Source organism: Lagenorhynchus albirostris, chromosome 10 (assembly GCF_949774975.1).
Source record: "Lagenorhynchus albirostris chromosome 10, mLagAlb1.1, whole genome shotgun sequence".
Lineage (NCBI taxonomy): Eukaryota > Metazoa > Chordata > Mammalia > Artiodactyla > Delphinidae > Lagenorhynchus > Lagenorhynchus albirostris.
This window is the reverse complement of record NC_083104.1, coordinates 60,043,899-60,068,974: the sequence shown is the minus strand read 5'-3', so window position 1 is coordinate 60,068,974 and position 25,076 is coordinate 60,043,899. Positions and strand designations below refer to the sequence as shown.

Below are 25,076 nucleotides of genomic sequence, written 5' to 3'. Positions count from 1 at the left end.
AGACAAGAGTAACTTCTAAAAGATAGCACACAGGTTAGGGAGAAGGGGCGGCTAGTGATGAGGAATGAGGTAGAAAACCAGAAGGGCTGCAGGAACTCAACTTCTGAGCCTGTGTGTCTCCATAACGTGAAGGCGGGTGGCTTGAAGACTTCACTAAGCTCCGAGCTCATCCTGTTACAGCACAGTCCAGCAGGCGAGGTTCACAATGAAGGGCCCGTATCACCAGGAGCATCCTGTATTTTTCTGTTTTTATTCCCTTCGGACAGTAGTTTTCAAGCATTAGTAAGTAGAAGTGTGTGGATTCCCGGGCCTCACTCCAGACCTATGGAATCAGAAATGGGAGGTGGGGCCCAGGAATCTTCATGTTGGTGCAAATGCGGGGGTGTATGAAGCTGTGAACACACTTTGTAAAACATTGGTTGCAAAAACTGAAGGGGGTGCTATGATACATTTGAGGATAATTTCCACCCCACACTGTTAAAGTTTTATAAAGGCTCTGCTAAAAGTAGTATCTCACTTAGCTAGAGAATCCTTCTACTGTAAATGATTCTTTTTGAATACTGTAGTTGAGGTTTGCTATTAAAGGTGTATAATCTTTCTTTAATTCCCTGTCTGATGTGTATTTGTGTTTGTTGGTTCTTGGACAGTTTTGAAAAACGGGTTATTAAACAGTGTCTTCTGTGTACCCCAACATTAGGCCATTGTGATGCATTGTTGTATTGTGTTTCAGTGGGTTTGTTTAGGAGTCTTTCACAAGATCATTTCTTGGGTGTTTTTGTCTTTGCCCATGCATATGGTGCTGTATCCTTTTCATTTTAAACTTTAAAGGTTTGGCGGGGGTGGTAGAAGAAATTGTATCCTGCCTGTTCCTTCACTGTGAGTTGAAGTATGTTTGGCTCTTCAGGACAGATATTTCAGGTTCTCCCTGAATATGGGTATATTTGTGAATGGAGAATATTTACCTTGGTATTTTGTGGAAATTAAAGTAAGAGGGACACACTTCTTTATGAACTATGGGGCTTACTTTGAGAATCATAGGTGGAATCTACAAAAATAAGATTAAAAAATATATATATATAGGTACTGTGTGGAGTGAAGAATGGTGGTGTAGCTTGTCAGTACTTAATGTAAGCATGTATTAGACTGAAGTTTAAGAATACTCTTTTAAGTTAAATATTATTTTAAATGTAGAGAATCTGTTATATCTTTGCATCCAGAGTAAAAATACACAGTCAGTGAATATGTGTCCATCTTGATACATCTTATATTTATCTCTGTTTCCAAATATAAATTCAAAGGTTTGATAGTTCAAAATGGAGAAGTGAATTATATGTATTAAATGCAATTACAGTACTAGAAGAAACCTATTAAAAACATTCCTTATGCCTTTATGGTGATAACACTTCAATGTATTAATGATACCTTAATTCTATTTTAAAATACATTAGAGACAGAATCTTCTCTCTCTAACCCAATCTTATACTTGACTCCTCAGGTAGTGCTTGTTCAATAAAAATAATAAATAGTCTGTGCTTAAGATTTCTTCAGATACAAAAAGAACATTGTGATATTACTTCTTGGTTTACACTGGTTTGGATTTCTTAGTTCATTCTTAGCCTAACTTTCCTATCTTTAATCCGCATGGTGGCACAGTAGTTTTTGTGTGGTTTAGAAAATACAGAGTTTGAAACTAAGCATATTGAAGGAACGGAAGGATATAGATGTGGAGGTGCAAAAATGAGCCCTTTCATTTAAATTTTATTGAAATACACATACAGAGAATTGCACAGTTCATAAGTGTACCGTCTGATTTTTGCGAAGCCAATACACATGTGTAAACAGTGCTTTAACTCAAGAGACAGAATATTACTATACAAACTTTTCATTTAGGTCTTTTGCTCTAATTTTCTGTTTAATTTAGTAATATGATCCCTTATTCAGCCACCATATTTATTCTCTGCATTCTTTGAAACTGCAGATACGTTAGTTAATTTACTCCCAGAAAACTGTTTTAACTCAGGGCTAATGACGTGATCTTTCACAGTGCTACTCTAGATACAAAGGTATAAAAACTGCTGAGACAGCCTGTCATAATCTTGATAACAGCACATGAGATTTAGGCTTCAACCAAGATGATTGGTATAATGTGGAATCATTGAACATGTGGAATATTTGTATATTTTCATAAATTACTTCGGGGGGTCATGGACAAATAATGAGGGTGTCTTTTGGCTGCGTGTCTTGGGGTTGTATTAGCTCAATAAATAAAAATAATGTTGGAGCAAAGTCCTGAATTAAGTACCTTAGAGCTACAGAGATTAGTTGGAAGTACATCCTACCCGTAAGTGTCAGTATTTCAGTGTGAGAGATGAGATAGGGATGAGGACTTTGTAAATAGTTCTAGTAGAAAGTTCTTTTATAAAAAGTACAAGGTGCTGTAAAAAAAAAAAAAAGACATACGATTTTCAGTTTATTTTTCATAGGAAGCATTTAGTGTTTGTATGTGTTTAAAAGAGTATTTTAAGAAGAAACAAGGAAAGTCATCAAAATGGGAGAGCAGAGAGGATTATGCTTAGTTCTGAAGGGTACTTTTTTTTAAGTGGGAGAAGGAAGGATGGGCCGGATAGTATAGAATTGTGGACTTGAATTGTGGACTAAATTTGAACTTAGAGCAGGCATTTGGGAATCATTTGAAATGTTTGAATCGGGCGGGACTGCAGAAGTAAACTATGTCCCTAACTTCTCTATGTGGGAAAAAAAACCCGTGTTTTGCTTCTGCCTGTGCTCCTGCCCCTAAATTGTGTGGCTTTGGAGTAGAATCCTTTGATTTTGTTACTGGTACAGAGGGGATGAGAATGATGGTTCACTAGTTGATGGATGAAGCAAATTTAAATAAAATACCTTGTAATTGGAGGACCACATGCATTTATACTTTCTAAGAATATAAGCAGCCATTATAAATGTAGTAAGAAATTGCCTTTTCTTGATATTTGTATTATAATTATTACTGTTTGAGGAGAATTAATAACTTATTTTTTGGCTAGTGTTGTGAGTTATTCAGAGTTGGGAACAGTAGCAGGTAGACTTTTTCCTCAAATTAAAGGAAGAGAAAGTATCTTATCTCTGAAACTTAGGAAATAAGCATTGATTTAAACATAGTGTGTATACTTGGAACTGCCTCAGAATTATGTGATTAGAGACCACACAGCCAATGATGTGATTAGAGAACCAGATGGGCCTCAGTTAGTTTTCTCCTTTGTTAAATGGTACAATAGTGAAGTAATGTGGGGATTGAATGAAATAACATACGTGAAAAGTTTAGTACCTTTGCCTGTACAGGGCTCAGTGACACATGTTCCCGATTAGAGTAAAATCAACGGAGTACCAAAGGGTTTTGATTCCTTAGGTTCGTTATGGTGGAAGTTTGGCCATATCCACTGTGAAAATTAGCTACAGTTAGAGTGTTTGTTTATAAGTAATATTTTCCTTTGGAATATCTATCTTCTGTTGTTTTTCCACTCAGCCTCTTTGCCTTTTTAGGTCTCAAACACATGCTGTCTTCTCCTACCATTCTGTCAGTTATAACTCCATAATATTCGTTGAGTGAATGAATACTCTTAATGACCCCTGCTTTTTCTCATGTATGGACTTCCTATCCTGATTCTTTTTATTCTGCTCTCTTAATTAGTGTGAATCATAAGTTGTCATTGTTCAGTAGTTCAGAGGTGGCTGGGTATCAGTTTAGTGGTTGACCCCAGCAGGATATTTATGCTACTTTTTCTCATCTGTCCTTACTCCTGCCCTTTCTCCTGTTTCTGCAGCTACTTTTTCATCTTGTTTGTGACCATTTTCCTGCCCGTTCTACTTTGTGCTTTGTGCCCAGTTATCCTTTCATCTCCCTTTTTTCTCTACCTGCCAACCCTTCATGGAAGCTCTGCCCCAGCCTCTGTGTGTTTCTGGTACCTCAGGGACTTTCTTGGTGTGCTGCTTCACTGGGCGTGTAATAAAAGTTCCTAACGTACATTTCTTGAGGAGAGCAAGCTATTATATTTTTATCTCCTCTACTACCTTCTTGGATTGAATGTATGATTTTGATAACCTTATTACAAATGGTAGGTTTGGGTCTTAAAGTAGGTGATTCATCTTTGTTGACCACACATTGCAGAATATCTGTCTCTCTAATCCTCTTTTTAAATGTCCATTTTTACAGCTCTGGCAGAAATCCTAATTACTTTATTACATGAGCCCTGCCCAGAAGTTTTGCTCTCTGGTTTTATCTTAGTGGCTAAATCACCACCTGCAGGGAAAGCAGTTTCCTGCTTGGAGAGAAGTTGCAGCCTAGGGGAGAAATACACTGTCTTTGAGACTGGATGCCTCCTCTCAGGAAGAGGATCTTTAACTAGATCTTAGCTTCTGTCTCTTGACCTGAGGTCTTTTTCTCTTAATTTTTCCACTGAATATATCACTTTGGCTTCCCAACAGCCGTCTTTCCCAATCCTGAGAAATCTTTCCCTCAGCCATGTTCTCCCCCATGTCCCTTTCTCTTGTTTTAAACATAGTAGAATTTTTCAAAGAATAATCTTTACTCTTGGCCTTCACTGCCTCATTTTCAGCTTAATTTTTTAGAGCCTGACTGGTATGCTCACTGCTATCTTGAAAGTTGCTCTGTTTGTTGTTAAATTCAGTGGCATTTTTTTTTTTCGGTGCTCAGTGTTTTTGGCCACATTTAGCATTGACACCTTTTCATTGAGGTTTTCTCTGTCTTTAGGTTCTTTGAATTTGTGCATTTCTGATTCTTCTCAGATCTCTGATTACCTACTTAGCTCTTCTTCCTAAATCCTAAAATTCCATCATTTCCTCAAGAGCCTCCTTGAATCCCTTCTTTCTCCTCTTTGCTTTCTTCCTTGGCAATATCATAGTTTCAGTTTAGTTCTAGAGTTACTAGTCTTGTAGGGGAGCATCTTTCCAGTCTCCATTTCCAGTTACGTTCCTATACCCAGATTACAGGCTTGCATTTCCAGCTGTCTGCCAGGTGCCTCTGTGTACCCCTTGTACATCATCCCATTATGGCCAAAGGAATGCCAGCTCTGTCTTTGTATTCCAAATTTATGTCTATCCTTTAGTCTCCTAAGCTTGAAACCTTAGTGACCACTTTGACTCCTTGTGGTTGTTGGGGTTTTGTTTTTATAGTCAATCATTTTTTGTTTTCATCTTACCTGTATATCCTTTTGTATATGCACCACAGCATCACTGTTATTTTTGCCATCACCACTATTTTAGTTTTGCATTATTATGTGTGTGGACTGATTAATTATCCTGCTTTCTATACTTCTCTATGTGATTAATCTTCTTAAGGTAAGCTCTCATGATCTTATTCCCATCTTAGTATTTATTGATTCCCTTTTGCCTACAGAATAAAATCTAGGCTTTTAAGCTTAGCATTCAAGGCTTGGTCTGCCGTGGAGTCAGTATGGATGGAAAGAAAAGATGAAGGAGAACCAGGTTTGATGTGTGACTGTAGGAGTCGGAAGTACAGCCTAGCTCCTAGTCAGAGATACCCATCCCATCTGAAAAGCATTGGCTTACAGTATCTGACCTTGTAGCACTATTCCTGTGTTAATAATCCTCTCCCCAAGGAATCAACACAGTCCTAATACCCTACCTTGGCCGAGTCTCTTTTAGGTCTTGTCATCATTTCTTAGTCTTGTGCTATGAATATTTTCATCTGCATTTGTTTCGATTATTTTCTACCACCCATAAGGCTTCCTCTTTAGAAGAGTTCTTGCCAATAAATCCCAGCATCGACAAAAAGGATTGTTTTAAATGCTAATTTAGTTTGAATAACTCTCCATGACTTGTTAATTTGTTCATTTTTTCCTAGGAAGGACCATTGAGACCTGTTCTGGAATACATTGATCTGGTCAGCAGTGATGATGAAGAGCCTAGCACCTCTCAGAGTGAGGTAAGTATATTACATTTGACTTGCATTTCTTCACTTCTGGCATTTAAGAAGCATTCTCTAAAGAGAGTCATCAAATCAGCGATGGCTGTGTTTAGGTGCTATTGTGCTTTAGAGAACGGCCTGTTTCTGTTAGAATGGCCCTGAAAGGTAGTCCAGGGAGTCCTCTGCCCAGAAGATCTCCTGCTTCCAGCTTTGTTCCTCTACTTTCAGCGAGGATTTGAAAGGATTATGTGACACAGGAAAGTTCTAAGCCTTGGAGGCCGTATCTGATAAAAGGGAAATGGAATAAAACTGCAAGATTTTTGGCTCCCTTCTCCTTTCCTGTCTCTCCTCAGGTGCCCTGTAGAACTGGATCCTTTTCTTCCAGAACCACGTGGCCACAGAAAATTTGTTGTATCTTGGAAGAAAGGATATGTGAAGATCCTTTAGAAATGGAATATGGGGAAGGGTTGTGGATAATTCAGGCGTCATCCTTTTAACCTCCTCTTTCCCCCTCATATTTGGGGTTTCTCTCTGACCTGTGATTTATTGGTTGTGGGTTTGACCTTTAAACTTATGCTTCCCCTACTCTGAGAACCAAAGTAGCTGAGCACTTTGTAGAAATCTTGTCTTTCATTTGTCTTAGCCCGAATTTCTGTTAATGGGCTCTTTTCTTGATTCATTAGAGAACTGGCTGTGTGTTCAAGGTGGCCAGAAAGCTACTTGCTATATGATATAAAGTATTGGGACTTGAACTTGCAATCAAAATACCTAGGTTTTAGTGTCAGCTTTACTTCTTATTAAGTCTGTGAATTTGGATAAGTAGCTTTTTAACCTTAGTTTCTTTACCACATAAGAATAATACCTACCTCACAGGGTTGTTGTGAGGATGAAATGAGGTAACAAAGCTCCTTGAAAACTACAAACCGTAGAGTAGAACTGTGCAACTGGAAAATTTTGTTCATGGAGAGTGAATGAGAATTTTTAAAGGGATTTAAAAGTGACTCTGCAGTGCAGGACTTCTAGAAATGTTTTTTCTTCTCAGTGGAACTTTTCCCAAGTTCTCTTTGCCATTATTAACTTCTACTTGTTGCCTTACATATGTTGAATGGGATTTTTTTTTTAATTGTTTTCACCAATAGTCTTGCTGCCTCTTCTTATTCTAGCATGGGCACAAGCAGCAGGCTAGGATGGCACCCCTTGACCTGGGCTTGTTTTTACTCTTTTTCATAGACACAGTGCCAGGTTAATGCCAGTAGTTGGTTTGGGGCCTTTGGGGTAGTGAAATTTGTGGATTTGACTTCTGTGGTCCCCTTGCTGACCTGAAGTGGATTGTATATTGTTAATTATAATAATTTAAAAAATTGAGTTCTACTTACTGGACATGCATCTCTGCACTTGAAAGTTAACATATTAAAAGCATATTTTTTTTCTTCCTTGGTTTTCTTGTTCATGTGGATAACCCAGAGAATGCCTGAGTCTAAGGTGCCATCCTCTGAGAGTCATCGCCCAGAAATGTGCTCTAGCTGCAGTGTTCCTCTTCCCAGTGGAGACAGCAGCTCCTCCTCTGGGAGCTGTACCAGCAGTCCACACAGGATAGTTTCTCAACCTTCTTCTGTTGAGAACCCATTGGAGAACCAGAAAAGTGACCAAAGTAATTCAGTTATTAAGATCTCTGAGACAGAGACGCTTAAGCCATCACAAAATTGCCAGATTCTGCCTTCATCTCCACTTCTGGTCCCCCAAGAATCTTTGGCCTCTTCAGAGGTCAAGGAGGATTTACCTGTAGAGTCTTCTGCTTCACAGCACGGACAGGATGCCATCCTCTATCTCCAGACACAAGTGGCTGAGATGTCCCGAGTGATACGTGATCTGCAGTCCAGGAGCTGTTTTCGATTTCATCATTCTAGGCCAAGTAAGAATTCCTCGGTTCCTTGGGACATCTCTACCTCCAAGGAAGAACATTTATCCACAGTGGAAGAAGAAGCTGACTGCAAATCCCCCTCAGTTGATGACAAAGGGCAGCCAGGTGACCCTAGTCAGTCTAGTTTCACAGGGCTTTTGAAAAGAATGGAACAAAGAGGTATTATCAAGAGAGTCACGTTACAGTCCGAAGCAGAACCATGTGAAGGGAAACCTGATTGTGTGACTTCTAAGAAACGTTTGGTCCCTCCACTGCATCCTCTTCTGAGAATCGCCACCACTGAGGTTTTTAAAGACCCTGCTGATTGCCATCCTTCCTCCTTCATGGGACACAGGGTATATCCTGTGGCCAAGGATACCTCTCCTTTCCAACCAAATCCACCGGCCGGGGGCCCCATCGTAGAAGCATTAGAGCACAGCAAGAGAGGAAGCACAACATCACCTCTGGATTCTACCTCGAAAGAAATGGAGGTCATGGGTTGTAGATTCTACCATGCTGCTTCCATTGCAGCCCGAGCTGCTAGCTACATGGCCTATATGACTCAGTATCAGCGTAAACTCTGGGAAGACATGGAGGATCTGGTCCATGACCCAGAGTTTGATCGTGGAAAAGCAAGATGTATAATATCTGATGGTATGGATGCGGGCCTTTGGCAGCTTTGTACTACTAGGGATATAATGGACTCTGTGGTCAGAGTTATGGCAATGGCAATAGACTATAGAAGGCAGGCTTGGCTTCGACTCACATCTCTCACTAAGAAAACCCAAGAGAAGATCTCACACTTGCCCTTTGACGGTACTTCCCTCTTTGGACAAGATGTGAATGCTGTAGTTGCCGAAGAAAACAGTATAAAGGAAAATGACTATAAAGACCACAGCAAATACTATAACCAACATCGATACTTCTATAGTCATGACCAGAAAGCACATTATCACAGTAGAGGATACTCCAGAGGGGATTGGTACAAACCCCGAAACCACCCCTATAGATACAGGAAAAAGGGAGAATCTCCAGAACGCCATGGGTACAAGAATTAGTAACCCATTCACGTTCAGCAGTGCACCTGTCCAAGATGCTGACTGTGCTACTTGCTCCTCCCATCCACACAGGATCTACAGGTAGGAGGGCACCTCAGAATCTGAACGCATGGCTGGAATGATCACAGCTGACATTTGAATTCTAGACTTTTAGAATGAAGTAAATAATAAAGAGACTCATGCTTTCTTGGCCAAGTGAGTGGTAGAGACGTTCAGTAGGGTTGAACAAAGGTTTACCTGTTATTTCTAGTCCAAAATAAGTCTAGAGGAGGGTACTCAGGAATCTGAATCCTCTTATGATTAAGGAAAAACATAAATATTTCTTCCCCCTCAGGAAAATCTCACTGGTAAACTGAGGACTAGGAGATTTTGGATCTGGAAATAACCTACTAGATCTCTAACACCAGAGGCAGATCCTTCGTTTTTAGGTCATCAGTGCTTCCTTGTTTAGGCTTCCGTTTGTCAGATCTTCACAAAACGACAAATCTGTTATAATCTCTTTATGTCAGGGTGATCAGCTCACCAAGTGTCCATACTACTGTCAAGCTCTGTGAGACTTCAGAATCAGCCTTGAAGCTGTATATCAAGAACTAAAATTCAAATCAAAATTTGCAAAATCCAGTTTGCTTCCAGTGGGGTGGCTAGATGTCCCAGGTCTACTGTGGACACCAGCTGGAAGAAGACTTTCCTACCTGTGACATCTCTGTAGAAACTTTCACAGTAACTGTCTTCACCACCCAAAGCTACACAGAGAATTCTCTGCAGTTGTCACTCCTAAGTTTGTCAAGCTCTCATATATCACAAGCTGTGAGACCTGGTCATGGTGTTCTCACAGGATAATCTGGGCCTTTCACCAAGATGACCTTGACTCCCTTCTAAACTCTTGAGCTCCGTAATTCATCACGCTCTAAATACAAAAAAGATAATGCACATTAGTGCCCTGGAAATCAAGGATGTTACACCATCCAGGCATGCAAATCTGAACTCTTGAAAGAGCAAGAATTCCAAACATGCCTGACAATCTGGTCCTCTGATTGTAATAAAGAGGGATGCCATCAGTCTAGATTTTACTGAGAAATCCTTCAGATTCAGAGCGTAACTGTGGATGTAGTAGAGAGAACATCTCATGCACTTCTCTTTCTGGATGTCCATTAATGGTTTCTCAAGACTTCAGTGGTGTGTTCTTGGTTTACTGGTCCCTTAATCTAGTCAGACTCTTACCATGAGAGACGACTTATCTTTTCGTTCTCAGTTCTTCGCATTATGATTTCTCCGTCAGACTGGAACTGGCAGCAGATACCTCAGTTACATGTCCTACAGTATCTGTCTCGAGGCAGTGGCTGTGCAGTGCCCAGCCCTTAGACCCTTGTCTTCACATCATGACTTCAGTGTTGGAGAAACTGCCAAATTGGAGGGGTCTGAATACATCATCTAGAATTATTTGCTTGGCCAAATAGAAAAAAATATTATCAGTAGACTCATAATTTTGTAATTTCTTGGTTTGTCGAACATCTGCATTATTATTATTTTTTCATCTGCTTGACCATAGTATTTTGGGTCTACTGTTAGTGGACCATGACACTGTTTTCAGGTTTATATGGTTTCTGTTTCTTGCCATGGTTCCTGCAGACTGGTGACTGATGCTTTCCCTGGTGCCCCACTTTTTGATAGTTTATTGGAAGCCCATTCCCCCTCCTCATCATAACCATATTCAGCACCCTTTTTGTTTACTTTTCTTCCTCTCCCTGTTTGTGCTGTAGAGGTTGAAGATGCAAATATCCCTACTTGGAAGAAGTTATTTTATTTTGTCAGATAGTTTCAGGGTACTGTATTGATTCTGTTTGTCCTATTTGTAGATGAAGCTTAAGCTGCAGTCTTGATAGAGTCTCCTCTTGGCACATTTGGTCAAGTCATATCTAGAGTTAACATTTACCTTTAATTTTTCTATACTTTTCACAAAGTTTTACTTCTGTTTTAGGTCCATGCCAGTGCTCTAAAAATTCTTTCAAATTGAACACTAGAAGAGCACTGATACTGTCTAAAAAGAAACAAGGGCCTAAGAAGTCATACGAAGATTTTTATAGTTCACGACGTGTACTCTACCAGTTCAGCAGTTTCACATGCCCTTGCTGTAGCACCGTAGTTTTCTTCTGTGAGAGGACTAGTCGTGGGAAACTTGCTGGAGAGAGAGATCTTGACACTTTTCTGTACGGCTGCACATAGATGTTCCCAGTTGTCTGAGGCTACTTCGCACTGCTCCCACTTTTCCATTTCTCCCCGTCCCTTCCCTGAATTGCATACTGTGTCACCAACTTGATGATTTTTGAGATACTCTTATTTTCCAAAATTCAAACCAAAATTATGTTGCTTGAAGACCTGGTTCTCTGAAACTGCTCTGGCATTTCCACCTAACCTGCTCTTTTTAATTTTTTTATATTTAATTGTGCTTAAAAAAAGACAAAACATAAAATTTACCATCATAACCATTTTTAAGTGTATAGTGGAGTAGTGTTAACTGTTCTCAATGTTTGTAGAGCAGCATTGCTGCTATCTTCATTTTGTGTTATGTTGCTCCGTAGCAACAAGTAGCATTGCTTTGCCACTCTCTGATTGATATGCCCAAGCATCTCCAGAGATCTTTCCTGAAAATAAAAAGGTATTGAGATATCATGGAACTGGTGGTCAGGTGGCTAGCTTCTGAAGGGGTTCGGCAGTTGCGTGGGGGTGGGGCAGAACACCGAAGTGTGGGAGCAGGTTTAGCTGTAGATTGGGTGCTTGACTGCAGAAGAAACAATATTCTTAACCTGTTTTTTAAGATTAGTTTAAAGTCTTTCTCTGGCATACTTGAATGATGATGGTGTTATAAAACTAAAAACAGGGATTTGGTGTAGGGAAACAGCCCTAATAGACAACCATAGTAGTGTATGGAATTCATAATTAGATAACAAGTTTTCACATCATGTCTGCCATTTGCAGAGCCTTCAACAAGATTCTCCATCAGGCCAGCCTCTGATGTTTGAACAGCTCTAGGTCTTCTAGGAGGCCTAGCAATCATCGCAAGTTGAGTGATTTGGTGTTCTTGAAAGGGATGCGTCTAATGATCCTTTTTCTTTAAAATGTTATAGTTTGACTAGACATAAAATGTATGTGGAAATGATATGATTTCTCATGGTTACTGTGTGTACACAGAAATGCTGTTTCTATTCATTGTTATATGAAGTGCCTTTTTAAATTTCACACTATTGTTTAAAACTTAACATTTTAATGTGTTGCATATGTTGCTGGTGATATTTATGTAAATTCTGTACAGTGATTTTTTTATCTTGTAGTTTATTCGTCTTCTGTACAATTGCACTATCTAAATGTACTCTCCTTCTGAATGTTACTTTGTTTTCATTACAGCACTATTGATCCATTTCAGAAGGTTATAGAGTATGTCCCTCCCCCTTTATTTAAATAACTTCACAGTAGTTATTTTAGTTTTTAGTGATTGGCTCAGTTTTCTGGGCATTGAGGCAGCTTTGTTTTCTATATCTAGGTTCTAGGTTTCTGATTGAACCATTTGTCTCATGTCTAACCTTGTTCTTAGCCATGGTAACACAACTTCAATTTGATAAGTGGGTGTGTTTACTCGGTAATACGTAACAAGGACATTAGGAAAATGAGTACATTTGTTGACACTTTATCTTTTTTTTTTAAGACTGTGTGACAGCTTATCAGTGTAATTGCATTTAAACATTATTGTTATTATTATTATTATTTACTGTGTGGCAGCTTCTTTATCAGTATAATTCCATTTATTTACCTAGCCCTCAAAATGTCATTTTGAGGGGAGCATAAACTCAGGCTCCTTGGGTACTGTTTAGTATATTACATTACTATTATACTAATAATTTACTGAATGATACCTAAGTGACCTGATTGATAATGTCCTTAAGGCCTGCTCCATCCAGGATAACCTCTCAGGTACCGTGAACAAGGAGGTTGGAATCGACGCAATCCAGAATCCCTTCTAGCTGTAAACTTGGATACAGAGTTAAATGACATGGATGAACAGAGTTAAATGCCACATTCAGTATTCTTGAGGACATACTTTATTGGGATTCTGGTAAAGGTTAGAAATTATGGATTAGATCTTTGTAGAAATAAAGACTGCAATAACTGAAAACTTTTTTTTATTTTTTTTTAATGTGAGGCATGTTTTGCCCAGACTTGCACTGTTCAGGTTCCAGTGTCTTTTGAAATTTACCATTCTTACTTAGTGGCTAGTCCAGTAATTGACTGTCAGATCTGTATGCATCTCCTTCTTGTCATTTAGTTGGCTGGACCTATTCTATATAGTTTTTCATTAGTGTTTACCCCAATCAGGTCTTCATTTTTCACTTAAGAAAATAAACAGGTGGAAGTCGTCAGTAAGCTGATGATGATCACTGTATTGAATGCAAATCTTTCAGTTATTTATCCAGATATAACCAGTTTTGTAAGCCATTAAAATATGTTATGGAATGTCTTTTCCTGGATGAATGATGAGAATATTGTTTTATTAAATCTTTTTTTCTTGTATTGATTAGTGGGATGATATCTTTGTACTACTTTGTCTTTTCATTTGCTTGACTTTATAAGAATGAAACCTTTTTTATAGTAGTGTTTGGTACCATTGAGATACTACTCAAAATTAGGTTTGCTTCCCGTGGATATATCTGGAAGTGATCACAGGCCAACCATGTCCTTTTGTTGTTAGCATCTCAGTTATTTCATTCTTTGTATTGGGTCTTTTCTTCCCCTTTATGTAAAACCCCTTTCTAAAAGGATGTCTGATCTTCCTTAATCTCTTTGATGGAGATTATATTTTTTATTCTACCAGTCTATACTAGCCAGGATTTTGATGTGGCTTTTTATGTTTAAATACAATGCCTTCAGCATTATTGTAAGAGATTTTCTAGTTTTCTCTTAAAAATTTCCTTTTTAAAAAAAAATAGCCAGTCCGGTCTCACAGTATTTGGCTATTGAACTTTCATCAGTTTTTAATGCCTTCTTGTTTACTGGTGGTAGTATTTTCTCATTTCTGTATAGTCTTTGTGCAAATGTATTATTACATGTAGTTTGTGGTCAATTGCATTTTTTCTCTCTAATAAAAATTTTAAGTTCATCATCATGAATTTATAGTACAGCCCTGACATACACTGTATCTTTAACATTAATCAGGTTTTTTTCTAGGGCATAAAAGCTTTACTGGTTTTGTTGAGGTAACTGTCTATTTCAAATGGTCTGTTGGATTTTCTGATGCCTTGTCAATTCAATAAGACTTCTCAGGTTGTCTGTAGTTTCTTTTAGGACTTTGGAGATCTCTCAAGTTGTATTGCGTTTTCTAATATTCCTGAGTAGTGTATTCCTTGGTAGAAGTGAAAGCAGATCCTTTATATCTGGTAATATTAAAAGAAATTCTTTGACCTTAAATGGTTCAAATGTTATCTTGTGGGTTCTGTTAGTAGTCCCTTTGTAAGACTAACTTTCATATGCTTTTTTTTCCCCATGAGCTATCCTGTGCTTTCTGTTTTCTTTCATTACCCATAAAAGTGGCTCTATCACAGCATTCAATTTTAAGGGCTACAGTTAGACCTCTTGTTAACTCCTGGTTTTATGTTATGGCTGTGTTTCACATTGCCTTGACTGACAGTGTAGTGATGTGCTAAAATAATTATGTTTGTGGTCCTTCTATCTATACTGCTTTTATTTAGTGAGGCAACAGTGATGTGGACGATAGGGGAAAAAGATATTTTCCAAGTCACTAAACATAGTTTAAAATTTTCAGTTCCATTTTAAAAAACATTTAATTACATTAAGCTTTCTGCTTTTAGGTGTGCAGCCCATTCCTTTCTGCCTTAGGGAGAACAATTGTAATTAGTTTCATTTAGATTCTTAACACAGGTTCGAATGCGTGTTGGTCTTTGCCTAATGGTTTATAACAGCTCCTGTTTTCTTTTGCTTTTGACAGAAATATATTTTGACAGATGTTGGAAGCTCTTTGATAGTATTGGGTCTAATTGGCATCTTCCTACTTGGGAAGGATTAGAGGAGAGAGCCTCTATTGATAGAACGTATACGTACCAGGCTGTCTGTTGGTTGCAAGGGACTCTTGAGGCAGAAATGCACTCTTATTTTGCAGATAAGGAAATGGAACTTATATTAAACAATTTGCTCAAGTGGTGAGCTTTGAATATACACTGTTCCTCCAAGTTTCAATTCAATGTGTACTCAGTGGCCTTCTTTTGTCTTTCAAGACGCCACTCAAATCTTAACCTCTCTGAGAAGGTAATTTGTCAAATAACTACCCTTCCCTGGATTTTGTGTTTATGGCCGTACTCTTATCCCTTATTGATGTCTTTATTAACTAATTCCTGGTTATTTCACTTGTCCAATCAGAAACCCTAACCTTCATTCTCACATTGAGTTTTCACTGTGCTGGACTGAGATGATTTCTGGATATGTTGTCGTTGGCTTCTGTTTCATGGATTTCTTATTTGTGTCCCATTCATTTTCAGCACTGATCATTTCAGTCATAGTTCTTGATGCTTGTGTTTTTCTTTGTTGTACCTCTTTTGTTCGTTATACGCTTTTTGTTTCAGATATACACTTAAATTTTTTTTTAACTGATGTCTTGAGGATACTGGCTTAATGAAAGGAAGGTGGAATGCTAAGCACATGGTATTTGAATTCCAGAGATCTTAATCTGAGTATTAACAAGTCACTTATTCTCTGAGACTAAGTTTTCCTACTCTCAAATGAGGTAATAATGCCTGGAACTTGAAAGCCTGATACAAATTTCCTTTCTATAGTGGTTATGCTGTTTCTACCCACATTTGTAGATATCTCATAACTGTGGGATGGTATTGGATATAAATACAAATATACCTTAAGATGTATTTAATAGTATATAATAGTTCATTTCATGTCATCATGTCATGTTCCCCTTGTTTACAGTTTTTTTTAAGGCTGAACCATTAAGCTACATATAATACAAGCCCAACAATGGATTAAGTCATTGAAAGATGTATTTAAAATAAAATAGTCTCTTAAGTGCAAGCTAAGAAATGCTTATAATAAACAATAAGAAAAAAATTAAAAATAATGTAGAATGAAGAGCTAGAATGTATAGGTATGTGTATACAATTTTTGATGGATGGTATTTTGTCATTTTGTGTCTCTGATGGAAACAATCAGTACCTGCTATGTGCAAGCAGGCCCTGAGGAAGGTCTGTGGATACTGGGAGTTAATAAGAGATGGTATATTCTCTTGAGAAAGAAATACCAACACAGTGTAATTGTTCTATTTAGAGGAATGCCTATGATGAGGTTGGAACAAAAGAGAGGGCCATCTGAAGTGGTCCAGGAAAACTTTTCTTACCAGATGCTTGAGCTGTGGTTTGGAACGGGATTGGAACGGGATTGGGCTAGTGGAGAAACAGGAGCCAGACATTCAGGTGAAGGAATCAGTGTGTGCATGAGTGTGGGGAACATCGTGTATCTGGTTTTTCAGAATTGTAAGGAACAGCCGCTATGGGCGCAATTGGAGGAGATCAGGTTGAAGAAAGGATAAATGTACATGAGAATGTATTGGTTCCTACCTATTCCAAGTGTACTAAGATACGTAGCCATTACTTGTAAGGTCGTAGAAGTAGTCTGTCTAGAAGTTTCTTTGTCCACTATGGACATCTAGGCAGTTCCTTTTTTTCCTTGAACTGAGCCAAAGGAAAGCTCTCCATCAGTACACCTCTAGCCCCAGGGACGGCTCCAGCAGTGACAACAAACTGGGGCCCTGTGGGAGAACAGATTTGGTGATGAACAGGATGCTGCTGCTGAAGAGGGAGGGGCATTCCATCATGGTGGGCAGGTGCACACTGCAGGACCACCTGTGGGCCATGTTCCTCACTGCAGCTCAGTGTGGCTTGTTTCCCTGTGCATTGGCTTACAGATAATTTGAGCGTGGACTTGGAGAAAATGAAGGTATTTCTTTAAAAAATGTTGCTTTTTAGGAGATTGGAGATGTGTTGCACAGGGCCTGTGAACCTTGTGCCAGTGGCATCTCCAGCAGCACCTAGAGCACGTTTTGTCAACTTCCTTTTTGTTTTTTCTCTGCTTTGAGTTTCTTTCCTTGCTCTGGTTGCTACTTTCACCTTTTCTTATCTCTCTCCACAATTCTTTCTTTTCTTACTGTGCCAGAGGTAGAGCAGTGGCACTAAGGGTTGAAACATTGTAACTCCCTTTTGTTTTGTCACAGCTTCATTGTAGGAGATACTAAAAAATTCTCCTAAGTTCCAAGGTTGTTTTTTGGGGGGTTGGGGGGGGGTCCTGTGTCTAAAGAGAATCAAAATCATTCTGCCTAGGAGGAGAGTTTTACAAATATAGATATTGGTAATTAACCCAAAAGACATTGTAGGAAGAATCTTATTGAAGAGGTTTGGTGGTACGAACCTTCTTCACTGAGTAGTACTTTACAGAATGGTGTATATCTATATGTATGTTTTAAAATTTGTTCCTATAAGGCATATGTTCCATGTACTTTGTATTTGTAAACACTAACCAGTTTGGGGGTGGGAAGGAGATTGCTTTGTACAAAAGGGTTGTTTCCTGGTTTTAAAGCTTTGCTGCTGGAGATGGTAAATAAATATTGTACAGCTTTGCTGGGTTTATCTCTTATGTTCTATCTGTATTTGAATATAAAATTCTTGAGAAAAATTGTTGCTTTTCAAAATGTTATTTGGGGTGTGGTTTCAGTTATAAGTTGGGTACAAGGAGATTCTGGTAAACAGAACTTATTCTGGGAGTGTAAACCTCTAAGACCAAACTAGAGACCCAAGCTTTGAAGGGATGGGCAATGAGAAATAGGCTTTGAAACTGGAGTTTGTATGAAGTAAAGCAGTTGTTTCAGGAATTCTGTTCAGCCTGTTGAACTGAAAATGGCTTGCCCTAATTCTTGATTAATACCTGTTTCTGTTATGTTTAGGCAATAATGTAATCCAGTCATTGCACTTCTAGATACAGAAAGAAACCTGGAGGGAAAAAGTTATATACAACATTATGTTCCTTTTAGAGACAAAATTTCCATTTGCGTTTATGAAGGATACATGTTAAACTTATATTTTTAAAAGGCAAAAAGTAGTGATTTAAGCCAAATTCATTACATTTCCAAACAAAAGATTGAGATCCTCGAGACTTTTTGTCTTTATACCGTCTTGTTCATTAGTAATTAAAATTTTCTTAACAATTTTATAGCATATTCTAATGCAGAAATATTAGAAAATAGAGATTTAAAAAGGAAAAAGAAACCCTCTAGACAGAAATAACTACTGTTAACATTTTGATTTATAGCCTTCTAGATTTGGTTTCTTCTAAATATTTTTACAAAAAATGGGATCATTTTCACTTAAAAACAAATACAAATGATGTGGGAAAAAGACATTGAAATATATACGTTATAGCTTCATTGACAAGTGGGATTTTGTGCTGTGTCATTAATTTGCTTATTTAAAGATTTGGTATGCATTTATTTTATGGTTCACATAGCAGGTCACAGTTCCATAGCAATGTTAGAAATTTTAATAGTTTCCAGGAAATCTTTGTTAGCTCATTAAACTTGATTAGTATATGAAAGTATTAATTGCTTTGGTAAAATTTTTGCCTAAATAGTAGAATTTTCATTGGACATTATTCCTGATGATCTTTTATGAGCAAGATTGTGAGTCCATGGCCAGAACCGTTTTCACGTTCACTTGAACTGATTTCAAGTTTGAAGTGGTTATTTGTAGCAAAAAGAGAAAAATCAGGACAGTGCAACTAGTTTTCACAAGGTTAAGTTTATTCAATAATGAGACTACTGAGGGAAATTTTGAAGTATTAGCTCAAGTTTGTGTCTTCATTCTTATGAAATGAAAAGTCACAATGCTGACCATTGATATTAGTTCCTTTTTTAAAAATACCCTTACTTGACAAAATAAGGGAATTCTATATCAGGCTTTCCTTCCTCCCCTGTCCCCTCCCCAATTATAGAGACCCACTGAATCCCACTATTACAGATTAGATATCAGAAGAAAGCCCTCTTCCCTTCCCGCCCAGGTTATCTATTTCTGGACTTGGAATTTTTGCTGTGACTGCCAAGCTCCATTAAAAGATAAACATTGTCCTCTAAAACAGAAGAATTCTTGCTTATTTTCTCCTAAATATGCTTAGCTTTCATGGATATGTGCACTCAGATATAACCAGTATCCTTAATCTGCTGTCATTTCTAGGACACAACCCAAATTTGCTTTGTATATAAGAATTTCGTAGTGTCCAGGGGTGAGCATAGACAGGGTTGCAGGGAAAGGCCATATTAACCTGGCTTCTGAGGTTCTGGAACAGCTTTCCTTCCTGTACCCAGTGTGGCCCTCATTTTGTAACCTTCCAACTCCTGATCACCCACGGATTTTGGTATGTTGGACTATGTCATTGGAATCATACCTCTGCTTCCCATTTTTTAAAACCATCATTTTAGTTAAAAAAAATTTCATAGGGACTGAACTAGAATCTGCTCTTTAACCTTTTCTGGCTTTACAGCTTTCTCCTTAATTGTTAGGACCCCACAAACTTCCCCAATGGGAGCGGGTGGGTATGGAAGAAAAACTAACTCAGAGAAGTGATCTAAAATATTGGCAAATAGGGACTTCCCTGGTAGTCCAGTGGTTAAGACTCCACGCTACCACTGCAGGGGGTGCGGGTTTGATCTCTGGTCAGGGAACTAAGATCCTGCATGCCATGTGGCACGGCCAAAATAATTTATATATATGGGGGGGGGAGGGGGGGGAAGAGAGAGAGAGAGAGAGAGAGGCAAATAGAGACTCTCCCCTCCCCAATATATTTCTTAGGACTTTCCTTTCCTATGCTTCTCCCCCCAGATAACTGAGCGGATACACTTTCTTGCTGGTCATTTGCTATCATTGTGGACTCTTTAATATTACTCTTTAGTAGTATTTAATATAGAAGTTAATCCAGGGTAATCACAACAAGTGCTTCAAGAAGGATGACTGAAGATCTGTAGCTGCTAACATTCTAAATGAAACTGAGAGCCCATTATTCTTACCATTGGGAGCCAATTCCATTTCTAGTTTGAGAAGTTACATATCTGAAAGCCTGACCTCCCTTAGAAAAACTCCAAGGGCCTAAAAGCTTCTTTAGACTATAGGCTTTGGGGGAGATTGGCAAATATAGCCTAAGAAGAGTCCTGGAATTTTGTGATTTCACATTAAATTACAATTCAGCATTGTGGCACTAACGGAATGGTGGAAATTCGCAAACTGAAAGATACATTGGCCCCTTTTCATCTTAGTTCTACAGGAAACATTTAAGACATTTTCATGTAGCCTGAAATCAGTTCACTTTCTGCCCATATTCTGACAGTACTGTAGCTTTGGTTCTGCAGTTGGGTGAGTAACAAGGTGGCCTGCAGTAAGTTTTTCCCCCATGTTCTGATCAGTTAAAACCTATTTCTGAACATATTGATTCTTTGAATTACCAGTTAAACTTCTGTGCAAAATAAGGCCTTCTGTGACCTAATGGGTTAAATCGCTAACATGCATTTTAATATCAATGATCCCTCTGTTTTTCCAATGCCGATATGTTCTTCCAGAACCACAGAAGAATATAATTCAGTGAGATCTGAGGCCAGCCCTCATTTTGGATCACTAACAATGGAAATCCCAGGGACTTGGCTTTCTGGAGAGAGTGAGTGTTCATAGATAACCTATTACTCATGCCTGGCTTTAACCAGCAACCTTGATTCCCAAACCCAAGTTTGTGATGGAAAAATATCAAATGAATATCACCCTGCTGCACATGCTTAATTTCTTTCCTCTTTAACACATTCTTATTTAAAGTACTTCCATTTTGTCATTTTTAAATGGCAAAGATTTCAAAGCTGAAGTTCTTCCTTTCTCTAGCTACCATTTCTTTTCATCTACTCACAACAGATTGTCTCTCAGATCTGCTTTTCTGCTTTCAGTGTAGGTAGCCAGAGTTCTTTTTTTTCTTTTTTTTCCTGGAAACTAACCCACCTTAGAGGGGAAGGAGAAGGAGACCAAACACAATTCTGAATGCCTTTTGTTTTCAGAAAGCATCAGGGCCATAAGGTCTTTTGAGCCCTTCAAAGTCATGAAAGTTAACAAACAGATCAGCAGAATTAATTAGAAATAACATAAGTAATCCTGTTTTGACATAACCATATAGTTAAATAAAAGACAACAGGCTACTGATAGCTAACTATAAGAAAAATAATTTTAACAATAATACCAACAGGTTATACTTACTTGACCTTTAAAAGGTAAAGTTCTAGGGCTAGAGATTAATTTTAGAATGAAGTTGAAGAGATCCAAACAAAAGTTTAAATGTTGATTAAAGGGCTAAATAATTTATCTTCCTAGCATATGTATATAGCTTGAAGGGGGTAAAGTTTTAGGAGCATACTTATATTTTGACTAGTGGATTACTAAAAATTTTTCCTGTAGGATATATAATTGCTGTATTTCTGGCATTAGTTTTCATTTAGCTTTGCATCCAGAGTTTATAATTTACAGTGTAAATCAGAGGATCATTACTTGTGCTTTAATGTAAACCTTAAGAAGAATAAATATTATGTAAAGTTTTCCTGAATGAGTATAACTTGGGAAGTAATTCAGAATGGTTATTTTGTCGTGGTTTGGGAAAACGTAAAATGATAGTGGAACCATCAATTCAAGGTAACTCTTCCTGGATTAGGATTACCTTAATTACGTTAATTAACCTTAATCAACCCAAAACATGGCCTTCTTCCTGTCTCCAGAATATTCACATTGTTGTGACACAACAACATATTTTGTCAGTAAATCCTAATTTGCACCTTGTCTACCTCATGTGTTAACATGACCTTGGTTTACCTGACCTTCCAAGCATGACTTTTGCTAGCGTTTAAAACTTAAATAAAATGTCATCTCTGTCAGGAAAACTAACACACTATAGGTCCATGTTTAAATACTGTTAACTTCCTTAAATTAAAAATTCTTTTAGGGCTTCCCTGGTGGCGCAGTGGTTGAGAGTCCACCTGCCGATGCAGGGGACATGGGTTCGTGCCCTGGTCTGGGAAGATCCCACATGCCGCGGAGCGGCTAGGCCCGTGAGCCATGGCCGCTGAGCCTGCGCATCCGGAGGCTGTGCTCCGCTACATTTTCTTCTCAAGGTAGTACCCACATTTTAAAGAGATTAATTTTTTATCTTCCCAAAGAGTAAATTTCATTTGCTTTTAAGACAGAGATAAACTTATCTCAGGATCAGAGCTCAGATAAATAAATTTTTATGACTATCATTTTTAGTAAGCTGCATTGTCCTATGACTTGTAAAAGGACATTTTGAAGTTGGTAAGATGCCACCTGCTACCTGGTGCAGTGGTATAGGCTGGCCAAGTGGTCAGAAAGTTAGTTTGGGACTACTTCTACCCAAAGTGATCCTGTGAACATTCTTTACTGCAATGATGTAGCCTTGTACTAAAAATACCACCTCGGCCTTGTTACATATGCTCACTTCAGTGGAACTTCTGTGTACTTGGAAAATCACACCTGCTGTTTGATTTGGTTGATGCAACTATGTCCCAATTTAGATAAAATTTGGGTTGTACATATATGATTGATTTGCCTAAAAAGGGATATTTTCGTTAGTAACACAATCTTTCTGGTAGAATAACATTAAAAAATTTTATATTTATTTAATATTTATTTATTTATGCATGCATGCATGCTGTGCCAGGTCTTAGTTGTGACATGCGGGATCTTCGTTATGGCATGCAGACTCTTAGTTGCCGCACGTGGGATCTAGTTCCCCGACCAGGGATCAAACCCTGGGCCCCTGCATTGAAAGCGTGGAGTCTTACCCACTAGACCACCAGGGAAGTCCCTAGAAAAACATTTTTTTTTAATAGAAGCCCATATGATTTAAATTTATTTATTTATTTATTTATTTATGGCTGTGTTGGGTCTTAGTTTCTGTGCGAGGGCTTTCTCTAGTTGTGGCAAGCGGGGGCCACTTCATTGCGGTGCGCGGGCCTCTCACTATCGCGGCCTCTCTTGTTGCGGAGCACAGGCTCCAGATGCGCAGGCTCAGTAATTGTGCCTCACGGGCCCAGTTGCTCCGTGGCATGTGGGATCTTCCAGACCAGGGCTTGAACCCGTGTCCCCTGCATTGGCAGGCAGATTCTCAACCACTGTGCCACCAGGGAAGCCCTAGAAAAACATTTTTAATAGAGTTTATGTTTTAGAAAAGTTTTAGGTTCACAGCAAAAAAAAAAAAGAGGAAGAGATCTCCCATATACCTCCCCACCCCTCAATAAAGCTTCCCCCATTATCAACTTCCCCCAACATAGTAGTACATTTGGAATAATCAGTGAGCCTATGGTGACACGTTATTACCCAAAGTCTGTAGTTTGCATTCGGGTTCACTCTTGGTGCTGTACATTCTATGGGTTTTGACAAATGTAATAAGGTATCTACTTTTATAGTGTCATATAGAATAGATTTCCTACCCTAAAAATCCTCTGTACCCTGCCAATTCATCCCTCCCTCTCCCCTAACCCCTGGCAACCACTGATCTTTTTTTACTGTCACCATAGTTTTGCCTTTTCCAGGATGCCATATAGTTGGAACCATACAGTAAATAGCCTTTTCAGATTGGCTACTTTCATCTAGTAATATGTATTTAGGTATTCCTCCATGTCTTTTCATGGCTTGGTAGCTCATTTCTTTTTAGCACTGAATAATATTCCATCATCTGGATGTATACAGTTTATCCATTAACCTACTAAAGGTGCTTTGTTGCTTATGAATAAAGCTGTTACAAATAAAGTTTATGAATAAAGCTGTTATAAATATCTCATAACACAGGTTACTTCACTCCTAACTACTGTGTGGTTTATTTGCATGTTGTTTTTCTTAGGAAGAGCATTTCTTCTGCAAAGAAAGAGGGTTTTATTTCTTCCTTGATTTGTGGTTTGGTGTCTGACATTAATTTGGGGAAATTATTGGTCGTTATTGCGTCAAATAGTTCCTCTGTTCCTTTCTCTCTTTCTTCCCCTGGTATTCCCATTATGCATACATCTTTTGTAACAGTTTTTGGATATTCTGGGTTTTTTTTTTTTTCAGTCTTTTTTCTCTTTGTCTTCCAGTTTTGGACGTTTCTGTTGACATATTCTCAGGCATGCAGATTCTTTCCTTGGTGGTGTGCAGTCTGCTGGTGAGCCATGAAAGGCACTGTTCATTTCTGTTGTGGTGTTTTTGATCTCTGATTTCTTTCTGGTTCTCAGGATTTCCATCTCTCTTACATTACACATCTGTTCTTACAGGTTGTCTATTTTTTCCATCAGTGCCCTCAGCATAGTGATCATGGTGGTTTTAAATTCCTGGTCTGATAATTCCAACATCTTTGCCAGGTCTACCATTCTTTGCTCACTCTGACTCTTCACACTGTGTTTTTTGCCCTTTGGTATCCTTGTAATTTTCTTGTTGAAAGTTGGGCATGCTGTCGTGGGTCAAGGGAACTTTGGTAAACAGGCCTTTAGTGATGAGTGGTAAGGCTGGGGGAGTGGTGGTGCTCTGTGTGCCTGGTCTCAGCCTTGGAGAGCCTGTGCGCCTGGACTGGGAACCCGGTGGTGCTTCTCAGGCCTTCCCCTCACCTGGGAGGGTGGCTGCAGTGGCCTGAAATGGCCTAATTCCCGTCTCCCAGGTCGGTCAGGCTCTCTTGAAGTAGTTTCTCTTGAGACCAGGCATTGTTAAGGACAGAACACTCTGACATATTTTGAAATGCTTACTTTTCTTCTCCCCCTGCTGGAAACAAGGTGGGATTTTTCTCCAGTCGTCACTGTGAGAACCTGGTAGAGCTTTTGAAGGTAAACTCACAAAAAGAGTAAGGTCCCCTTCCTTGACTGGGTCCCCCTGGAGTTTAAGTCTTGTTAATACTTGACAACACTGAGCTTCCAGCACTTGGTCAGTTACAGTTCAGGTTTTCCTCCCCAGCACTGGTCCTGCTGAGGTTTCCACCCTGGGTTTCTGCTCCACTCAGTTGTGATTCTCTGTATCTGCCCCTCTGTCTCTCCCATTTTTGCATCAGTCATTTACACTGTGAC

At 38.7% G+C, this 25,076-nt stretch overlaps 1 protein-coding gene across 7 annotated transcripts in view; it reads left to right on the top strand.

Annotated features, from left to right (window-relative positions):
- ZNF451 (zinc finger protein 451) overlaps positions 1–25,076 on the top strand; it is a 103,501-nt gene that overhangs the window by 17,950 nt on the left and 60,475 nt on the right. For 6 of the 7 annotated variants that reach the window (XR_009542907.1, XM_060162507.1, XM_060162509.1 and 3 more), the window contains one exon: positions 5,882–5,962. Coding sequence is in view for 6 of the 7 variants with exons in the window: in XM_060162507.1 (XP_060018490.1) it covers positions 5,882–5,962 (81 nt within the window). In the remaining variant the exon portion in view is untranslated. Of the gene's footprint in view, positions 1–5,881; positions 5,963–7,408; positions 8,903–25,076 lie in introns of those variants that run through there. The other variant, XM_060162512.1, reaches the window with a different exon arrangement.